The sequence below is a fragment of the Miniopterus natalensis genome, chromosome 8 (assembly GCF_054644295.1).
Source record: "Miniopterus natalensis isolate mMinNat1 chromosome 8, mMinNat1.hap1, whole genome shotgun sequence".
NCBI lineage: Eukaryota > Metazoa > Chordata > Mammalia > Chiroptera > Miniopteridae > Miniopterus > Miniopterus natalensis.
Genome location: NC_142088.1, coordinates 47,917,772 through 47,940,182, shown reverse-complemented (window position 1 = coordinate 47,940,182; position 22,411 = coordinate 47,917,772). Strand labels below are relative to the sequence as shown.

The 22,411-nt window shown below is 36.8% G+C and overlaps 1 protein-coding gene across 1 annotated transcript in view; it reads right to left on the bottom strand.

Annotated features, from left to right (window-relative positions):
• Positions 1-22,411, bottom strand: part of KCNH7 (potassium voltage-gated channel subfamily H member 7) — a 391,952-nt gene that overhangs the window by 91,079 nt on the left and 278,462 nt on the right. Inside the window, exon 5 of the mRNA XM_016197612.2 lies at positions 15,584-15,798. Within this exon, the coding sequence (XP_016053098.1) occupies positions 15,584-15,798 (215 nt within the window). The remainder of the gene's footprint in view (positions 1-15,583; positions 15,799-22,411) is intronic.

The window sequence follows — 22,411 nt, the reverse complement described above, 5'->3', positions numbered from 1 at the left end:
ATAACTTCTCAAATTTCATTCTTGAAATTCAGAAATTTAAAAATTCTAATTTAACAATCCTTATGGATGGAAAACAGAGAGGTATGTGTGTTAAATACATAGAAAATATTTTAAAAACTCTTACCTTAAAGCCAACAATTGAAAAATTTTACAATATAATATCTTTAAATATTGTGGACAAGGGGCCATGCTGGCCAAGTGAGGTTTCCGATATCTCTCCCACTCGTAAGGCATGTGTTTTTGTGTTTTGCTATATGGCCTTTTGATATGGATTTCAATTTTATATACAGTGAAAAAGGATTCTGCAATGTGGGATTATTGTTCTTGACAACATTTAGGAATCCTATTTTTCAATGAGAAAAATAATTTCTTAAGTAACAGAAGTTCATTGTTTTTTTTGTTGCTTTGCTCTTGTATATTGTGTCTCTTCTTGACAATATCAATTCTATATTTAAACCTGTTGGCACAAAAGTAGCATCGGATTCTTTTTTCTGAGAATATTCTCAGAAAAAATAAAAAAATAACCCCAATCTTTGTGACTGTGTTAAAAAAATTGTTTGCTTTCTCATAAAGCTAATTTTCTATGCAATTCTTGAGACAGACAGTAGAATATTCATTTTCAAAAAAGTAGCCTACTTGATTGCTTGGTTATAACTAGTTATGGAATCTCATTTCTGGTGATACAGGAATTAAAATGGCCCTGTTTCCAAGTGCAAGTGGAAAGAGCCCCAGACTCCAAGTTCAGAAATAAGAGTTCTAGTTGTAGGTGCGCAGTTAACAACTTGTGGAACTCTGAGAATTATTAACTTGTGGAACTAAGTTAATAAAGTAGTTAACTTGTGGAACTCTGAAAAACTTGTGAAAATTATCTGTAAAAATAAAGACCTGATGACCAGAATCAATGAAGAAGTCCAAGTAGTTTTCAAGTTTATATAAAGGAAAGCACAAAATAAATAGGACTAGACCAAAGTTTATTTAGAGTACCTGATCCTCCCAAGTTTGTCAGAACACGCCACGCGCACATGCACACACACACACACACACCCCTACACACACACCCTAAGAGAAAGCTAATACATAAAACAACTCAGAATGAAGCTGGTCAGGCTGAATCCGGGGGTAGTGTGGAGGTCCCAGTGCTCCATCCCCGTAAGCCCCATCCTGCTGATTGGCAGCTTGTACTTTAAGGAGTTCAAGTTTCAAAACTACTGGTATAATTGTATTATGACATTCTTATATTTTATAAAGGAGATTTTCTCCAAAATAACACTGGAGAGTTTCTCTCTATTACAGTCTTTAAAAAACTTTTATTGCCATAGCAATAACATGGTGAAGAAAACAGAGAGACCACAACTGTCAGGATGAGCCCCCATCTAGCCACACAATATGTTATCACTCTTTTCCTGGCAGTTGGACAGGCCAGAGAAGATCACGGTGTGGAAATGAAATAGGAACTAAAAAACCTGTGTCTCTGTTGTTTTCCTTGAACTAAAAAGAAGAGGGGGTGGGGGTGCTGAAGGTTCAGGGTGGAACAAAACTGCCTCAAAGCCTGGCCATGCGTCGCTCAGCGCTTGAGCGTTGCCCTGGGATCCAGGAGATCGGGGTTCGATTCCCGGTCAGGGCACATGCCCGGGTTGCGGGCTCGATCCCCAGCAGGAGGTGTGCAGGAGGCAGCCGATCAATGACTCTCTCATCATTGATGTTTCTCTCTCTCTCTCTCCCTCTCTCTGAAATCAATAAAAATATGTTAAAGAAACAAAACAACAGAAAAAACAAAACTGCCTCAGAGGCGAGATTCCTTCAACTTCTTTCTGCACTGATTTTTTTCCCCTCTCCACCTTCGTGATTTTAAAGGAGGAGTTTGGCTTCAAAGTGTAGGCAAATCTGAGGGCATCTGTGTAAGAAACATATTCAGAATCTTCGTATGACTAAACAGGAGTCAAAGCTGAGGGGTTATTTTATTATAGAAATAATATAAAATAATTCTAAAATATAAAAATATGATAATGATCTCTCTGTTTTTAATATCCAGGAGACTAATGATTTAGTTCTGACTCACTTTCAAGTAATAGGTTGTGTAGAGTGGACACCAATGCTTGTTCTGTGGAAGATACTCTTTTTTAGTTAACTGTACACTGAAATCTCATGCTCGCAGTTGCCCATTTACTAGAATTAAAGCACTGTCTTCGGTAGGATTTATTCATTCATTTCTATGGAAGAAAATAGAGCAAAGGGAAATGAGAAGTCTTTCTTCACTGCAAACAGAAGGGGGGCCGGTAGGATCTAACAATGGTAGAAAATAAATGAGAGGTAGTACAGTAGTCAGTTTCGGAAGTAATTCAGGTGCCTGCAGGTAGGAAAATGTAGGGGCCTGAAATTACTATTTTCTAATCCCAACCCATGAATAATGGATATAGCTATTGGCATAATTTACAAACGACAGCTTATCACCTTAACAGGATGTACAGCTCAGCTGCCAGTCAACCAAACAGCAGCGCTAGAACATTTCTATTACGCCTTTTGCTCCTTTTGATTTCACTCAGTTTCACCTGGCGTTGTCACCACGACCTGGGAATTAAGACTGTGTCCCTGACAGTGGTATGGGAGTTTGTCAGCTCGATTCTAAGCTTCAAATGTGAGAAAGATCAACAGGCACCAGGAACTAGACCTGGCTGCAGACTATTTTTTAAACATTTTCTGCCACATATGAAAGGAAAACTGAGAGACCAACAGGAAACAGAGGAGCCAAGAAGTATGAGAAATAGCTTGTTTTTGTAACCTGGTTCAAACCATATGCCACCTCATCTGTCCCCACCTTTGTACCACCAATCTGAGGACATTGGGACAAGAGACAGAAAAAGAGCTTTCTATTCTCAAGTCTGTGGCCACTAAAATACAACAGAAAGGCAGCTTCGACTACGGTACTCTCAGGAGAGAAATTTAGACACATTTTAATTCTCTCTTCCATGGCCCTGCCTCCCACATTTTCTCCTTTCTACCTAAGTGACTCTAAAGGAGTAGGCTTCAAAGTACAGGGGTATTTGTGATGGATACATTTAAAACATAAAAAGAGATACGGGTGGCATTTAACAGAGAAAAGGAAATGCAGTTGGTGTTTTTCTCAACCTTCTCTGAGCCGACTTCTGTGTTTGGTACAAGGTTGGAAAAGAAGCCTGAGTGGACTTTACTGAGACAAAGGGGGAAAGTGGGCTTCGCAATGAGGGGAGCGAATGCTGTGACTCCAAAACATGCCACTTTGGCATGTGGATTACCTGTAGCTGAAGACAATCAAGATCCAACAGACTTGGAAAGAGTTGTTAACTGCCGAAAAAAATTTAGATAGAGGACTATACCAGGAGAGAGCTAATACCAAAGATGACTTTTTATCTGACGGGCTTGTCTGCGTAGCAAGGCGAACATTTGTTTACCCAACACTTGCTCCCCGTCTTCCTGTGAAACCTTTTTCCCCCCTGCAGCCCCGACACCTACCCCTCTCCTGAGCTCAGGATGGCACATGAGCCTCAACTGCCTGACTGCCTTTGGGTCTCATGTTTTTCGGGCCCCTCCATACACAAAATTTGTTTTTCTCCGTTAATATGTCTTATGCCATTTTAATTATAAGATCATCCAAAAAACACAACAAAATAACACAAATCTAAAAAGGAAGGTTAGAGTTTTCAGTTCTTATAACATCAGGTATCACCCGCTTCTCACCACTCATACCTCATGCCTATCTCAAACCTTCTTCCTTTTAACAGTTTTAAAATTTCTCACACATCCATGTTTGAGTTGAATATTCAGTACTCACTGTCATCTGTGAAAAAAAGCATCATTTAGACCAACATTTCCTAAAGACTCTCCCCTCAAATATGAATTCCTCAGGATAACAATAGGTATAAAATATAAAGACAATGAAAAACATGTTTTTGTCATCAAACATGTTTGAGAAATACTGGGTAAAGCAAAGTTTTATAGATTTGTTTAATTTAGGACGTCTCAGAACTTTTGATGTGCTAATTTGCCATGTTAATTTCCAGGGAGAGTGGGTATTATTGGACAAAGAAAACTTTTCTTCTAGGAAACACGTATGAGCCCACTGTTCTGAAGAAGAGACTTTACAGCCCTCCAGCCTGGGCACTCTCTTCACCGGAGCTTGTTCCTTTGAGGAAGATTGTTTCATTAATTCAATACGGCAGTAGCCCCGTTACAGGATAGTAAGGAGCTGGGAAAATTTCAGGGCAGGAGGAATTGAAAAAACAAGACAAGAACATTAAACAAGGCCAAAAAGCTTCGGCAGCTTGCAGCCTACTTGCAGCAAAACCTGATCTTGATAACGGATGGCTAATACCAAAGAATGCAGGAAAGGAGGGGAGTTACAAGGCCTCTCCTCCCTAACCAGAGGATACAGAGCGTAAATCTCCCTGGAACTGCTGAGGCAGGAGGGGGTGGGGGAAGCAAAGAAGGAAGAGTTTTATCTCACTCTTTAGACAGAGAAGCCAGCAATCTCCGAGTTTGTCAAGATAAAATCGCCAAAAGTTTCTCATAAATTCTGGGAAAGCCATAACTAAGTAAAAGGGAGACCTTGAGAGTTATCTGTACCAAGATATCTGGCAGAAGAATTTTAAAACCTGTGGGGAAAAAGTATAAAAAGCCAAACCTCTACCAGGCAGCACTTCTCAGAGTAGCTGACAAGTCCGTATGTGCTTCATGGCCAGACACACGTATAGATTTGCTTGCCTTGCTTCTGTAATAAATTGACTTGCTTTATTTCTTTAACAAATTCTCTTTACTACAATGCAGTCCTCTGGGGTCACTCATTTGGGTTCTTTCCTACGAGACTGACAGGAACCGAGGAGGCTCCAGCCCTCTCCCTTCAACTCAGGGGGCTGTCCAATAACACTTTTCTGGTGCCTATAACAGCTCCCCCATGAAAGTAAGCCTGTTACCCAATTTACGTCTTTTTTTAAACAAAATATTATAATTAAAACATCGAAAGAATATATAACTGAACTAATTAACTCATTAAGAAACCTATAGAAAAAGATACAATGTATAATACCAACTGAAGGAATATGGAACCTAAGTCTCTGCTGGGTTCTCTTTTCAGCTTCTTTAACTGCAAAATAAAGGACTGGGCAACATTCATGTTTCTCATATTTGCCTGATCTTAATAATGTGGAAACAGAGGTTGCAAATGGAATCGGGATTTTTAAAAATTCAAACCCCTCAGGCTCCACTGACACTTATTTAATTTCCAGGGGATGGAGGAGAGGGAGAGAGAGGGAGAGAGGGCAAGAGAGAGAGAGAGAGAGAGAGAGGCAGAGAGAGAGAGCCCCCATTGATCAAAAAGTTTTGAAAAAACCTAGGGAGGATGATATCTAAAGTTTCTTTGAATTTTAAAATTCTATGAAGATTAACTACTTTTAAATGAACTTTTTTTTTTAAAAGCAATTGAGTTTTATAGGGTTTAATATCTAATTACATATTTTTCATTATAAATGTGGTTCACACAACACAGAGAATTAGAGCTAGAGGGAAAATATATTACCCGCAATTAAATCAGCCAGATAACCAATGGGACCTTTTATTTTATTTTATTTTATTTGACTTCCTTATTTGGGATTTCCTTCTAAATAATATTCCATGGTCAAAAACGCTTCCTAACTCAAGGAATAGTTCACAGTTGCTTAACATTACAAGACTTTGGGTTGCTTGTGTAAAAAATGCCATGTGTGCTCCGGATTTTCACACCTGATAAAAAATCTTTTGCCTAATTCTCACCCTGGGAATCATGGAAAGTTTACTGCTCTTGCCCACTTTCATTAGGCATCCCACCTAACTGAACTATGCTTGTCCCAACCACTAGGCCATGAGGGCAAATGCGCAAAGGAACTCTCCCCCCAGTGCATTCTTTCTGTTCCTGAGTCTGGCTTTAACCCAAGGCTCACACTAACTGGGGGGTTAAAACTGAATCATCTTGGTAACACATATCTGCCGTCTTCCTGTGTCTCCATTGCCATAGCAACCAGACAATTGCTATGTACGTTAAACTGTATTTTTACCTACCTCTTCTGACCACTCATATTTTAGTTTTTTACTTAAGCATCTATTTTCAATTTGTTTCTTTGGTTGACAGAACTTTTAAAGGAGTCATTTTTTTGGCCTCCCTTCATTTAAAAATGTGTGCTGAATGTACAAAACTAAACAGGTGCCTTTTAAAAGCAATTATACGTTCATGCTTCCCCTACAAGCTATGGCTCTTAGTCAGTGGCTATCAGGGTTTCATATGGATACTTTCTTTCATCACCTAGAGTATGGATATGTATGACTTGTAAGCTAATTAAGGTATTTTAAATTGAAGTGAAATTTTATTAATTGACAGTATATGTCAGCAAGTGATGGTCAGTTTTGATAGGTATATAATATTTAGTGAAAATAGTTAGAAAAGTAACTCCTTGATTTTTTAAATTACATACTTCCCTTTTCAAAATAATGAACATCCTTATTTTATATTTAATATACATATAGCATACTACATTCTTTCATTATACAATTGTTACTTAAATGTCTATAGTTACTTTTTATCTATATCTTAATATTGACAAAATTGTAGAATATACTTATTTGCCCAGTTAAAAAGATCTCAAAGGTCAAAGGTTTGTATTCAATCAAAGGCCCTTAGAGGCAAGAACCTTGACTTATATGTTTTTGTAACACCATGTACATAATACAGGGGTTCTATGGAAAGCAACCTTATATAGGGTGATCTGATCGTAAATTTCTAACTAGGCAGGTCATGGAGGGTAGTCATGCCCCTGGCATTTAACTTCTTTAATAAAAGGTTTATCTTCTCCTTAAGTAAGCCCTGTTCATTGTTTCTGTGCATCTGGGTTAGCACACCTTTGCATGGCCCCCTTTCAGATCCACCAAGACAGCACATAGTCGTAACTATCCTGTGAGACCATCCCAAGTTGCTCCCTCTCATCTCCATGTAATCTTCCTCGCATTCCCTCCTAATTTAAAATGTATGAAAGAAACTGCAAAACTGTTATTCTCTGAAGCATTTGAGATCTTGCTTCCCGCATATGGCATATGTCATCAGTTTGGCTCAACTAAACTTTTATGAAAATTCTCTAGAGGTTTGGATGTTTCTTATATTAACAACACTTTGACTTATATTTAGTAAGCACCCATGTGACAAAAAAAGGGCCACAAACTAAACCTGACAAACTCAGGGGAGGCCTGCATGGTAGCCTTACAAACTCAGAGGCCTACAGTAAACACAAAGGATGGTGTGAAATTAAAAACTTTCTAACTAAAATCGAGACATAGCAGGTAGTCATGTCTAAGGTCAGTACCTTTCCTGATAAAGGTCAATCTTTACCTTACCGAGCCTGTCGATCATCCTTTTTGCATCTAAGATATTAAAGCTTTGGAACGTCAGGGTAATTTTCTTTTTCCAGTCCCATCAGGGCACACTCTTCCATCAGAGCAGGAGACCACACCTCATTGTCATTATTATCCGGTTAATTATTAACTGTTAACTGTCCTGTACCCACTTATGGAAAAGAAGTGTCTATTCCTTTTACTTTTTACCCAGTCTCAGAGATTTCCCCACTTTGCTTTCTCCTGCCTCCCTAATCTCTTACCAACGGATTTCCTGTAAACCCTTGGGCCTCCTCTTTTGATTGTAATTCATAAAATAAGGTGCAAAACTGCCATTCTCTGGAGCATTTTCTCAATCCGTTGAGATTCCGATTCCCAGCAATTATGGTCAGTTTGGCTCAAATAAACTAACAAAAATTCTCTACAGTTTTAAACATTTCTAACATTGACACTCACAAATATTGAATCCATAATTATCCTGATGAATATGCTTCACTTGTACTTGCGTCATCCATTTATATTGTTTTCCTTTTCAGTTGGTGTGAATGGACATAGACCAAATTCAGAACATGGGGAAACGTTGGATGGGGGTTTTTGTTTTGCTAAACCAAATTTGATGGTATTCTATAAACAGCAGTAGGGCAACGGATAGAAAACTAATGTCTTATTAAACTGGAAGTGTTCAGAGGCAATTTTGAACTTGTTTTGCATTTCAAATTTAATTTGGAATTTTGTGATTATTACTGTTTTGGGCAGTTTGAGATACTCTGTATAGTTTTATTGAGGTTTGCTTGACATTTAATTTGGGTGAAAAATGAGGTTTATTTAAATCATACTGGAGAAATATTGTGAATTTTGTGTGTTTTTTAATTTCAAGAGTGAGAATCAATGAGGTTTCATAAAAATAATTGTTGAAAAATACACTTTTTAAATAAGTGTAATTTTAAATTCACGACTGTGATATTGTGATTCATTTTAAGAAATATGCAGTGTGTCCCCCCAAAAATGTATACACACTTAACAGCTGATAGCTCAATTGATGTTTCTTTCTTTTCAGATTTAACCCATTGGAATTGATAATTATTATGTATACATTTTTTGGGATACCCAGTATATTTGGTCTAAATCTCTTGTTTCCAAAACAGAATACTTAAAATTTCCAAAGAGTTGAGAGAGATCAAGGTGTCCTTTGTTATGTTAATGAGATGACCTTTGGAAAGCCCCCAAATCACAAAAGGGTTGGGGCTGGTCACCAGAAGAACCAAGATATTAGAGGAGTGGAATTTTCAGTTCCACCCATTTACCTCCAGGGTAGGGAGAGGAGCTGGAGGTTCAAGTCTTCACAATTGACAACGAGTTATTCAGTCGTGCTTCAGTAATGAAGCCTCCATGAAAAAAAAAGAGTGAGTTCGTAGAGCTTCCAGAACACTTCCACATGCTCAAGCAACAAGGAGACAGAAGCTCTTTTGTTCAAGATCTTCTTCTATGTATCTCTTCATCTGGCTGTTGATTCCTATCCTTTAATATATCCTTTAGTATCAGAATCTGAACTGGAGTCAGAATTACAATGATATTAGCGTTGAAAGTTTTGCTTTATATAAAACCACTTTAAATTTGTAGTTGTACCTGGAAGACATTTTTAATACTATTATCGATACCCTTCCTAACCAAAGGTGGTTTAAATCACCTTAGTCAGAGAGCTATATAACTACAATAGCAACAAAAACAAGTAGAGCCAGACTAATCCAAGATAGAGGCGAAACTAACCAAAGAATGACCCCTGACCCCAGTACACACTCATTTTGATACATGGGCATACTAAAGGGCACATCTGGAGATCTAATAGATATTCTGTTGAGATCGTCCCCTGGGACCTCCTTTAAAATTCCTGCCTATGGAAAATAGATAAAACTCTTAGGACAAAGGATGCCAGTTCATGCTCTTCTCTGAGCATGCTAGCACCTCATCCCCCCCTCCCCTTTCCTCAGGCCTGTACTTTGCCTCCTCGAGCCTAAGCTCTAAGGGTCCCCGTGAGACTGGCACCCAGGGAAAAAACAGGCAGTGGCAGCTAGTCCTGGGCTTACCCCCTTGTCTTGTCTCCAGGGACCCTCCCTTTGTCTCGCTGTCCCACACTTTAATGAACTTACTTTCACTTTCACCTGAACCCCTGTCTTGAAATTTTTCCTGCACAAGTTAAGAACCTGGAGGTCATCTGACACACAATGGTCCTGGACTTGGCATGGAAGCTGTCATGACAATAATAAATGTTTTTTTAGGTTTATTGAGATATAATTGATATATACAAATTACAAACATTTATAATTTTAAACATTAGATAATAAAATGAAATCAAGGCTCTCTTTCTATTATAAATCAATCTTTATTTCTGAAGTAGTACTGAATTATAAACATTGTTTTGGAGTTCTGCCGAAATTAATATAAATTGAGAGCCACTGAATTCCATGAGGAGATAATGAGCATGTTTACAATGGACAAAGTTCAATGGAAAGTAAAAAACCCACAGTCTTTAAACTCTTCTTTATGTCAGTAATCAGTGTAATTTTGCCTTTCTTGCAACTGAGTGGCATGCCACCAAAAAAACCGAATCCTTCCACTCTAATCTAAAAGCAGCATAAGAAAAATGGGATCTACCCTTAAACAAGAGATAATGTTGAAATGAAGCTCCCCTATTAAGGATGGTTTTCTTTAGCTTTTTGAGGAATTTTAGAGAAAATCTACCAACATTCTCATCTTATTTATCTGCAGACTCGCTTTTCCAATTAGTCACTACTAAACTTTCAGATTATGACATTTTTAGCAGACAGTCAAATGTTACAGGTACTGTACATCCAAATGCCATGCTAATTTCTGAATAGATTTAGGGGAAAAATAGAGAAACAATGAAATCATAGAGAGGGTGTTCTTTAGAGATTTAGAACTTCATGTTCGGCGTCAGATGACCTGTGTGAAGGCTACTCTATCATTAACCATGTGACCTGGGCAAGTTACTGCCTCTCTCTAAGCTTGATTTCCCCTCTACGAAATGGAGATGATAATAATAGTACCAGCTCATAGGACTGTTATGTGGATTAAAATTGATAATCTATCAAACCACTTAGCATAGAGCCTGGCACATAGTAAATGCTCGATCAATGTCAGCTATTATTAAATCTATCATAATTCTATTTTTATGAGAATAATATACTTAAATGATTCCAAAATAATGGGAATCTATTTTGGCTTTAAAGTTCTTTATAGATTTCAAGATTATATGGCTTTTTATACATTCAGAAAACTCTTTCTTATGACCTAAGTCTCTTTGTGATTACTCCCAAAACTAATTATCTTGAGTACTCTCCTTAGTGAAGCTATAAGAAAACTACTTGTGGACTAGTAGTAAATCTCTTTCCCATCATCTCTTCTCCAGATTAAAATCTCCTGTTCATCTAGGCTTCTTCATATGTGTTATTTTCCAATGATCCTGATATGGGTTTCTATTAAATTTATCAGGCTGTTAAATAATAAGTTAATAAATGATAGAACTATTTGGTCATAGTTTGACCAGTGCAGAGTCTTAAAAAAAATCTCAAACTACCTTTAGTTTCATGATATGACTTTGTAGCATTTTTCACATTAGCATTTATAAATGCTATTATTATGTATTGTATCGTGTTTCTCCAAGTCCTTTATAAACCCTTGTATAATGGTACTAGGTTTTATACTTCTGTGTCTCTAGTGCTTCCTCAGCACATAATGCGTATTCAGTGGTGTGTGTGTATGTGTGTGTGTGTGTGTGTGTGTGAGAGAGAGAGAAAGAGAGGGAGAGAGAGAGAAAGAGAGGGAGAGAGAGAGAGAGAGAGAGAGAGAGAGAGAGAAACACAGTCTAAATTCCTATCTTCATCTTAGCAATGGACCACTGCTGATTGTCCTTCCCCCTTAGTGGATCTCTTCTCCTAATTAATTTTTCTGGTGTGGTTGTCAGTCAAGGCACTACACTTCTTGAATCACAAGGATGAGCGCAGGACTCAAGTTGGCCAATCAGGGGCCACTTTCTCAGGAATGATATGGACACTAGACGAGAGAAGGTCCTTCTTGACCAACTGTGAGTATTACGTGAGACAAGAGAGTCTCAGGGCCTTGCTTCCATGAGATGCATAGTGAAGTCAATACAGAAGAAAACATGGCTGATAAGCAAGAGAATGTCATCAGCTATTTAAACAAAGGAGGCAGCGGTGCCCTAAAGCAGATCTGCCTCTGATTAGCTTATATGATCCAATAAACTGTCCCTCCTCTTTTTATTTTTTGTTTAAGGTGGTTTCAGTTAGGCTCTGTTAGTTGCATTGTGCTACAGCATTGATTAATAGAGTGTCACGTGACTGGCCAATAAAGACTTAGAATGCACAGTGCCATCATCTTATAAACTCTTTTGATACTCTTCTACATATCCAAGGTGACAGACCTAATACTAAATTTGTAAAAGCTGAACATGACAACAAAATGAAACATTTTATTTATCATAAAATTAGCATGGCATTTGAACTGGAACTAGAATTAGCCTCAGGAATAATGAAATCATATAAGATTGCAAAAGTTTTGTTTACTTTCTTTAAAAGGAGGTAGATATAACCAAGAATTTGATTATCGAGATCCACTCTTTCATAGTAAAAGGAGAACTTTGTTTTTCCCCCTACTTTTCTTCCAGTTCATTGTTTTCTCTCCATGACACCGCTGAATTTGGTATAAACTGGCCAACCAAGGCCTTGCCTCCCTGCAGTAGACCTCACTACACATCAGTCTGTAGCAGCTGGGTTGTAGTTAAGATTTAAAAAAATCCACACCTTTTGAGAGTTATTTTCTATTTTTTCTAATAAATAGAGAAGGTCAGCTGGACTATAACAGAAAGAGCTGATGCATTCCATAAGTTTGCCCTATAAGAACAGACAATAGAATGGGTCTCTGTACCTAAAACAATACAAAGAATCAAAATCTTGTCTAAGGGGAGCATTTAGAAGGCAGACACTTGCTTTAGGGATTTTTGACCCACAGATTTATTCTTACTTAATTCTCTCCAATACCTTCACTGGTCCTTCTGAATCTTTTAAGATTCTCCTTAAGTGTTTTGTATTATGCTTTGCACTAGTGATACGAATACTTCATGCTTCACTCATTCATTGATACCCACAGTTCGCCAAGCGTGCCCCACTCCAGATTCTAATTCCTAACCTTGGAAACTTCTCAAGCTTCAAAACTCACCTGAGTTTTATATTCCTCAAGCACTACCCCAAACTCCCAATATAGGTAAAGTTTCCTCTCCTGGCACCCTCTGCACTCTGAGGATACCTGTAGTGTAATACTTCATGCTGCATTGTAATGCCTGTGTACTGTATTTGTCTGTCTCCCTCACTTTGCAGAGATAGAGAATTTGCCTTTTAACATGAATTCGCTTGCTAAGTGAGTAAACGAAAAGATGAATGCATGAATGTATGGATGAACCAATGAATGATCTCTACTCTGAAGAAGTCCACTCTAGCCTGGAAGGCAAATAAATAATTGGCTAATCAGTAATTAGTCAATGTATAATAGAGATGGGACACAAAGGGGGAGAGAGCATAACATGAGCAGAGATCAATGTCTTTTTCATTTATGCCTTTTTTTTTTATGTCTGCTCTATTGTTTGTGTTCAGAGGAGCATTTAAACTCACTGTTGGATGATCTATGAACAAAACCCTGATACATTCTGAAGAGAGGGTTTCTGTAAATGTACTAAGGGAATACAACAAGTAAGAACATTAGGTACAGAAAATACTGCCGGCTGCCCAGAGCAAATATGTTGTGAATATCTAGACAAGGAGAATTTCCACACAGGCCTAACAAAGGGAATAATAAAGCCTTCAGGTTATTACAAGTTATTTTTAGTGTCTAGGAGACAAGTGGTGTTATATGTTGCGACTATGGGAATTCCAGAGAGAGCCATGATCAGGAACCTTCACAAACACTAAATGAGAAAATAGTTATAGGATCACCCTGCTTCAGAGCGCTTAAACAAAATTTCCAGAGGCAATGTCTGCAGGAGGAATTTCTCAATATTTGATCTCTATATTGTATGGTATGACCTGTGGATAATTAGGTTTGTTATTAAGAGCTAAAAGGGCACTAAAAAGAAGACAGAGCGATCCTACTGACCTCTTCTTTCTAGTTTTCCATCTCATTCTTTTTCCAGTCCCTCATCATTTCTGGCCAGAACCATAGCCAGCCACTTAAGTGTTTTATCTGCCTCCAGAACTGCCTTCCTATCACTGTATTTGTCACATTGTTTTTTAAAAAAAGATCCTTTATATAACAAGATCCAATTCCAATCTTCCAATGTCTTAAAAAGGTTTTTTGCCTGCACCATACTTATCCAATTGGGGTACTTTGGAGGCTGTGAAGAGGGGCATTGCACAGCTTGGGTGAAGTATGAGAAGCTGTAGGAAAATTATGAGGTCTTTTTGTGGGTCTCTTAGTCCCTCAGTGCTAAGTAGTTTAAAACATTTTTTAAAAATGTTAAAACAAATATTGGAATACTATGAAGCTAAATGCAAAAGTCACAGGGATTTAAAGAGAAAGTATGAGACCCTAAAAGAATGCTTTTGATGGCAGCTATTGCATTTTACTCAGACCCCCAAGGCAGTTATGTAAAAACGGTAGTAAAGAACCATCTAGAATGGAAAGTTTCAGCAGCTCCCCCACCTGTGATGAGCCCCTGCCCAGCCTAGTCTCATCCTGGTCCAGGAAACCACTTGTTCTCATAAGACACATGGACTTTTGTGCCTCTAGAACTTTGTTCTTGCTGTTTTCCTACCTGGGATTATCACCCTTTCCCTTGTTCACTCGGCCAACTTCCCCTTCAGCCCTCCCTCTCCCTCCCTTACTTCCTGACTGCTTTACTTAGGCTACTGCCAGAGCCCTGACCCTAGTATTTGCTACCAGTCTTCTGTGCAGTTTCTAAAATCTCTTAGTTTTTATATATCCATATGATAGTTACTGTCTACAAATAATAGAATTTTTAAGGTAAAAGCAATTGCAAGTAAAATTTGAAGCTATCAAAATGGTGCCAATACAGTGGACTCTTCATTTACCATTATTAAGCTCAGTTTACTAAGTTAAGAAGTACAAAATGCCAAGGGTAGAAAGCCTCATTACTACATAAATATCGAAGTAATATATCAGAGCACGGCATGTACAATTTCCCATCTCAAATAGAGACTGCTCAGGTCTATTTACAGCTGACTCATGGTCATTACATAGCTATCAGCTCACACAAGGAGGTTATTTACAAATTGCTAGAGTGTTGCTTGCAGTGATTATAATTACAGAACAACTTTATTAATTCAAAATCTTCAATGCTTGGTATGGAGATTCGGGTCTAGTCTACCTTTATATTGTAACAGTTTATGAAAAGATTTGCTAATCAAATTTACTAAATAATTTGTTTGTAAGAAGAAAAAAAAAAACACCTGTTTACTTGACACAAATTTTAGAGCCATGAATTCCCAAGAATGTAAGTGAATTGTAAGCAAAAGCTAGGTACTGCTTAGGTTGGTATTTTAATGTAATAAGTACAAATCATTTTCCCTTATTCTTTAAACCATGACTCTTGTTAGACAGTACCTTTTTATCCTAGTTCAACATGCAATATTTATTTAAAAACAATAAAATATTGTTCCTAGGAAATACATTGGTTTACTCTGACTTCCCATCATCTCAGTCAGCTCTTTTCCCCAAGTCAACTGATTTATCTGACTCTACTTAGTAAAGTTAAAAAAGAAGGCCACAGTTAAGAGTAAATACCAATTAGTCATCTAAGCTTCAATAGACGCATCCATTATAACAAAATACCATGCTTTAATAATGCAAGAGTTGGCAGCAAAACAATAAATGTCCAAACATGATGAATAGCAGGTTAACCACCTCTACAAGAATGGGAACAACAATGCCAAGTTAGCCCATTTTCCATTTTTGCTCAGTCTCGTAATAGACAAAATCACAGTCTATAGCTTTATTTATTTGTGAGGGTCACCCAACATCTCAAGATAAATTGGAGTGCAAATAAATGCCTTACCTCTCTTGATAGTCATTCATAGAAAAAAGAATGTGTTTTATGGTGTAGAAAAGAACCTTAAAAACAGTTGAAATTGATAGTAAAATCATGTCCTACCTGGGTAACTTTCTCTGTCACATTGTGTGTTCGATCTTTAACCTTGGGTGCAATAATGGTTTTATCTGAAGAAGGAGGGGATGTATTCTTTTTTTCAGTTTTGACATCTGAAAAATTCAGAGTGAGCTGTGGAATCTTGTTAATGGTGCTGTATTTGTTGAGGTTTGAATCCGATGTGGATCCCAGAAGGCTTGACTTGATATGGTTAAAAGGCCCTAAAAAAATTGGAAAGTATTTGTAAAAGCAATATCAAGAGAAATAGAAGAAGAAAAAAAATAGTCCTGAATGACCTGCTGGTGATCCATAACTAATATGCCCCTGACTCAGGTGTGACTAAATTTGGTAGTTAATACCTGAACACAGGGTTTAGGGTCACTGACTGCTGAATGGAGTGGCACATGGGTATCTGAGGGTAAGGTGGGGTCTAGGTGTTCATCCAGAGAGCACATGGAGGCTTTAGCTATTTCTCAGCTTCTTTCATCAAGGGCTGAAATAAAAGAAAAAAACCCCACTCTCTGTCATGGGCCAAATTCTACCTCCAAAGTTTCTCAAGAATTTCATTTTATAATCCAGGGATTATTCAAGGAAGGACTTGCCTATGGTTAAAATCATGTTGGCCATATTTCTGAATGGGCTGTCTACCTTGCTCCAATTACTATTATTTTCCTCTCTGTGCCATGACAGGTGACAAGTCAGCTGGGTTCTTCATATGCTTCTACTGCCTCTATGAGATATTTCTGCAGAGCTTCCAGAACAGTTAAGCCCAAATGGAGGAATTTCAGATAAGACTATGAAGGGCAAATGTCTTTCTTTTTGTGTGTGTGTATGTGGACTCTATTGAAAACTCTAGGATCCTGTGTGGGATTTTAAAACCTTTTCCTTGGCAAATGATTTCCAATTGAAGTGACCATAACTAGGTAATAGGACATACCTGGAATTGGTAGTACCTTGTTATTTCTTTTTCTTTATTTTTTTAAACCATGCTGTATATTAGACCCCCAGAACTTATTCATCTTTTTAAATAATATTTTTATTGATTTTTAGAGAGAGAGAGAGGGAGAGAGAAACATCAATCAGCTGTCTCCTGCATGCCCCCTACTGGGGATCAAACCCTAAACCCAGGCACGCCCCCTGACTAGGAATCAAACCCGTAACCCTTAAGGTGCATGGGATGCCGCCCAATGAACTGAGCCACACCTGCCAGGGCAACTTATTCATCTTGTAGCTGGAGGTTTGTACCCTTTGACCAACCCTGATGACACCTCAAATTCCTTTCCCACAAATTATTTGACAAGGTGCCAGGACTCCTGACCCTTTGTTAAAGATAAGTACACTGACCAGCTATATCTTCTTTTGAGATGAACCTATTGTCTGCTACTTATGAAGATTCAGGAAATGCTCCAGAGGTTCTTGTACAATGGATAATGTTATGCAACTCTTAGAAATTAGCATCAGGAAGAACTGTAGAAAAATCTTGAGCCCAAGAGTATTATACAGTCATTAGCTTTTTACCTCAGAGAGTGCTTAAAACATAAAAACTGCATGAATGAATTTGGTAGTTAACACATTTTGCCTTATTTTTCTTTCTTGTTCAGAATGAAACTAACAGTTTAGGGATCCAAATGTACTTTATGCACCAAATGAGGTATAAACAGAGGAATATTATATTGATAGTTTGTATATTTTGGACCTCAACAACCAATCAACTCAGAAAAAATATTATGCCAAGAAAAAAATATTCATCATTTAGTTCATAGTTTCCTTGAAGAAAAATCACATTATATTTATTTATAAAAGTTATGTTTGATTATTATAAAAGTTTGAAGTTATTTAAAGATAATTTTTATTGAGGTAGCAACCGCTGTGTTTCTTGAGGTGCATTTCTATTCATTTCCTGAGTTTTTTCCTATGACGATGACCATGTCCACCTAGGTGAAAAATGCCACTTTCTCTGCACATTTATTGCCCAGTATGTTCTCATTTGCATATAGAATTTCACTCTTTTTTCTATTTATATGACAAGGGGAGGACTAAAATCCAAAAGTGGCACCAAACTGTTCTAGCCTTCAGGTAGGACTCTGACAGAAGGCCACTCTCCAGGTCTGTATAGAACTCTCCACTACATGTACTAATTTGTTACTGGGACAGAGTTTAGATGATGTTTCATTTTCTTGTGTCATTCTATGGCTACACTCCAGGTCTGTATCTTAATATTTACAGCTTGTAAAATTCCAGGACTTCAGATTTCTTGTTATTGTCTTTTGCTCAATTTTAATATATTTTCACTCCTTAGGTAATTTTATTGTACACAGGGATACTGGTAAGAGATTACAGAAGGTTAAGCTCATGCATAATTGTGTTTAAAACCCTTCAGCCCAATCTTCAATTCCCTTTCTCTGCATGTTGGGTTTCTGAAGCAGGTTATCTATAAAGTTGTTAAAAAAACTTGGTAAAAACATGGGTCATTTATGTTATAGCAGAAAGACACTGTTAAATATACTTTGATTATTCTGTGACCTATTCCAATAAACCCCACTGAATTGGCTACACCTCTACGCAAGTAGTCTCAACTATGAGAGTACTTCAGTCTAGGGCAGCGATTTTGAATAAATGTGCATGAGAATTTTTAAAACGTGCAACACCTAACTTTTTAGTCAGGGGCATTGACCTCTTTTCCCTTAGTTTATCAAATAAAGAAATGACAATAGCTAACACAACAACAGCCATACCTATTTTTTGTCAGATCAGCAAAAAGCATATTTTTGGGTGTGCCGCAGTGTTTTAGTAATTAGTTTGTGTGCCATGAGATGAAAAAGGTTGAAAATGCTGCTCTAGGGGCATTTGTGAAACATTTTTATTTGTCACAATGATGGGAGGTGGCTATTCTCTCACCTTGAAAAATTGTCCCATATGCCCCATGGGCATTCACGTAGGTGAAAAGCCTGTTTATAATGATCTGAACCTTGAACCTGTTTCACATGTAGAGTACAATGCACTTTTAACATGTTTTTAATTATGGAACTTTCCAGAGCTACAACTATCATGTAAAGGGAAGGTTTTTTACACTGTTTTATTCAGAACTTTACCAGAAGTTGTTCACCATTTTGGAAAATCATATCAGAGCTACACTATTTATGGCATTTGAGTTGTCAGTACAAAATTTCAAGCTTTAAGTCTGTGTTTGTAGTCACATGCAAAAATATGTAAGCAAAGAAATTTAAATCTTATTTTAACAGTGTTGATTGGATATTACTAAATTTGTAGAAATTATAGGAATCACATCAAAATCATTAATAAAATTTCTTTAAAATATTTCCTACTTTTGCTCTCCTATATATGTAAAATTATGTGTGATACAATGAAAAGAAATCCATGCGGTAAAAACTAAACATCTGAAATGAACTGTCTTGGGATTGCCTGTTAGTTTCCAATATACCCCTAATAACTCCCTAGAGATCTGCCATAACTTCTCCAGAATGCCTTGATTGCCATTTTTTCTTCCAATCCATCTTCTAGTTCCCACTGCCTTTGAAGACATGTGGTCTGCAAGGTCTTTTTTAAGTGTTGGAGGATCAATATATGTCCTGACATTCAGTGGGATTTCTTTCTTCTGTGCAATTCATTACTACCGCATGCTAGCACAGCGGGAGTCGCTTTAACGCTACGCTTAAAAGCAAGGGCCAGCTCAGCTTTGAAAATATTATGCTCCCTCATTTTCTCCCCACTTTATCTTGGTATATTATTCATAATTCAGCTTTCGTTTCCCACTGTTACTTTTTTAAGTGAGTATTTTTCCCCTCTTTATTTTATTATTTTTCCCCCATCACCATTTATCCCCATATGCCCTCTTCTACCTCCACCCACCCCTCTCCCCCCTGCAGTCACCACAGTGTTGTCTGTGTCCATGAGTTCTTACTGTTAAAATTCATAAGTATGTATAGATATGTCCAATGTGTTACTATTTATTCCAATTGTGAGTTTTATTTTGTTAGCCAACCATACTTTTGTGCTATCATTTTATTCAGTACTTACATGGAGAGTTTTCTCATGTTTTTAATCACTTAAAGCCGTTTTTTTCCCTTATATCTAATTATTGCATTATGTCTTCTAGTGTAGTTACATCTGAATATTAACATATTAAGATAAATATCATTTTATTATAAACTACTTTTATCTCTTATTTATATTACAGTTAAAAAATCACATTGTTCTTTTAGAACTAAGTTAAATTATTTCTGAATGTAGTTTCAGGATAGTAAAATGAGTATAAAAAATATTTGTTGCAACAAGAGGACGTTAGATCTGAAAGGGCTAAGATTTGGCCTCAGAGTATTACAAATGCATTGCAGTCTGTATTTTAGCTTCTCTTACTTACTGGTGGAAAGTCTTTCTAAACTGGCACTCTATTTTCTTGTGTGTGTGTTTTTTTAAGCTTTTAGAATTAGAGATTTAATCTAGGTTACCTTTTAAATCTATCCATTTAAAGAATTCAACAAAACAAAATATTTCTTAAAGTAATTCATGCATGCTCCTTAGACAAGACTTTCACAATTTATTTTACCCTGTATAACAGATGATTATGTTCCTTTCCACTGACGTTGAAGCAGATATTTATATGCAGAAGTCTGTTAGAGTCTTCTAACAGATCAGTGTTGGGTTAGGTAATTCTAAAATCTATTAAAATTCTAACGAAAAAGTTTCCAACACTTTAATTAAAGATAGGCATTAGCAATATCTTTATTTTACCAACTGTGAACCAAAGCAGACAGACTATGAGGCCAAAAAGAAATAGGAATCTAGAAATCAGAATACAGGGCTTCCTACCTCCTAGGTCTATATTCAGAGAGGCCTTGGCTGAGGATTTAAAGGTGCAAGGCAGCCTCCCTGAGTGATCATGAACAGTTGGGGTTTAGGATTCTAATGAAAGAAAGGAGAATAACCTGAAAAACAAAGTTAAATCAATTTAAAGAAAATAAGTGGGCAGACATAAAGGGAAATAATTGATTTAGTAGACAGAAATGTAAAACTCAAGAGTCTATAGAAGGACTCAATATTTTTTAGAGAAATATTTGCAAAATGGATGACTGGATTAAATTTTCCAATATACTTGGAGGAGGTGGAAAACAGGTGACCAAGAAGACTAAACCAGCAGCTACGTAAAGCTCTAATATATTACAAGTGTCTGATTAAATATAAAGTAGGCCAGGTTCCAGCTATAAAGAAATACCCTGCATTTAGAAATTAAGCTAGAGGCAACAGCAAAAATTGGGAAGAATTTTAAATTTATCATGAGTTACAAGATACCAAAGGAGAATATGTTTTCTTTTAGGTGGTGATGGAAATATAGTTAAGGACATTCGATATAATATATATAATATATATAATATAATTATATAATTATATATAATATATATCTTATATGTTATATATAATTATATATATATATTATATATATAATTATATATATATATATTTAAAGATCATTGCTCTTGAGGGCCAAATGGGTCAAGGGGGAAGGAAATTAAAAAGATCAAGGTTGTTTTCAACTCACCAGGTGTTTGTACGATATTTCCTAGGGCACTGAGTTTATTTTGCTAAGGTTTAATGAAACCTAAGTCACTGAAGTGACAACATTAAAGAAAATGCAAGAACAGTGTTTAATAATTGAAATTTGTTAAAGAACATTGTCAATAAACAAAAGGACACCCCACTAACACTAGAAAAAGATAAAAAGTAATCATATTATTTGTAGTCAATATCTATATTGTCTGTTTCAGTGCCCGGCATATAAAATTTACAGAAGAAAACCATCACCATTGAAAAATCAACTTGCAAATCAACTTATAAAATCACAAATCCTCAGTAATCACCAGTGTAACTTATGAGAATCAGTTGTGTCAGATCAATTGATTTCCATTGTGAGTCTGATAGTTTTTGTGGCTATAGAAAAGGTAAAAGCTGTGATAAATCTTGAGAGTAGTTTTCTTCTGACTCATATGCCAGATTCTTAGACAAGTTAGAAACTGAACATACCATTGCCAGTGGGATGCAGTGTTACAGGGGATGAGAAGGAGGTGGAAGCACTAAAGGGGTAAAATTATATGAGTGACTTATTTACTAAGTAGGGTAAGGGGTTAATTGTTATTGATGACTTGAAAAGCATAATAAGCAGATAAACCACTTAGTTGGAGGTAGAAATCTGTTTATGTGTGATTGTAGGATTAGGTTCACTTCTTACATGTTAGAGAATTCGTGGAAAAATATAATGTGCACCCACACACAACAATAAACAGCAGATGCAATTTATTTAACGTTGTCACTCTGATAACGAGTTACACTTTTTGATCTCTAAAGTCTAATTTTAAAGAGTCAGAGCGCTAAGGGAATTTATTAAAGGGAAACAAAATTGATCCCAAGGAAGAAGGGTAAATGGAAATTATTCCATTTAGAAGAAAAGATTGAGTATCAATTTGCTGTTTTTATTCTGTGATATAACATCAAGATTAGAAGTGGCCAGCTAGCATCTCTATCCAACTCCAGATAGATGAAGGGGAATAAATTACATTTCAGCAAGAAGGACTTAGCTTCGCTCTTTGTGTAACCGGCAGTAAAACAGATTTCCCAAGAAAGTTCAAGAATGGACTCCACTGGAGATAAAGATGCCTCTAGCACCTGTGCAAGGGATTTAGACAACAACCTTGCCTGAGGGGAATAAAACAGATGATCTTGAAAACCTTCCAAATGCATTCCTAAATTATTTATTTTATTTTGGTAAGGAAATAATTTGTGATTGAGTTAAATATTGAAAAAATAATTATGCAAGTATAT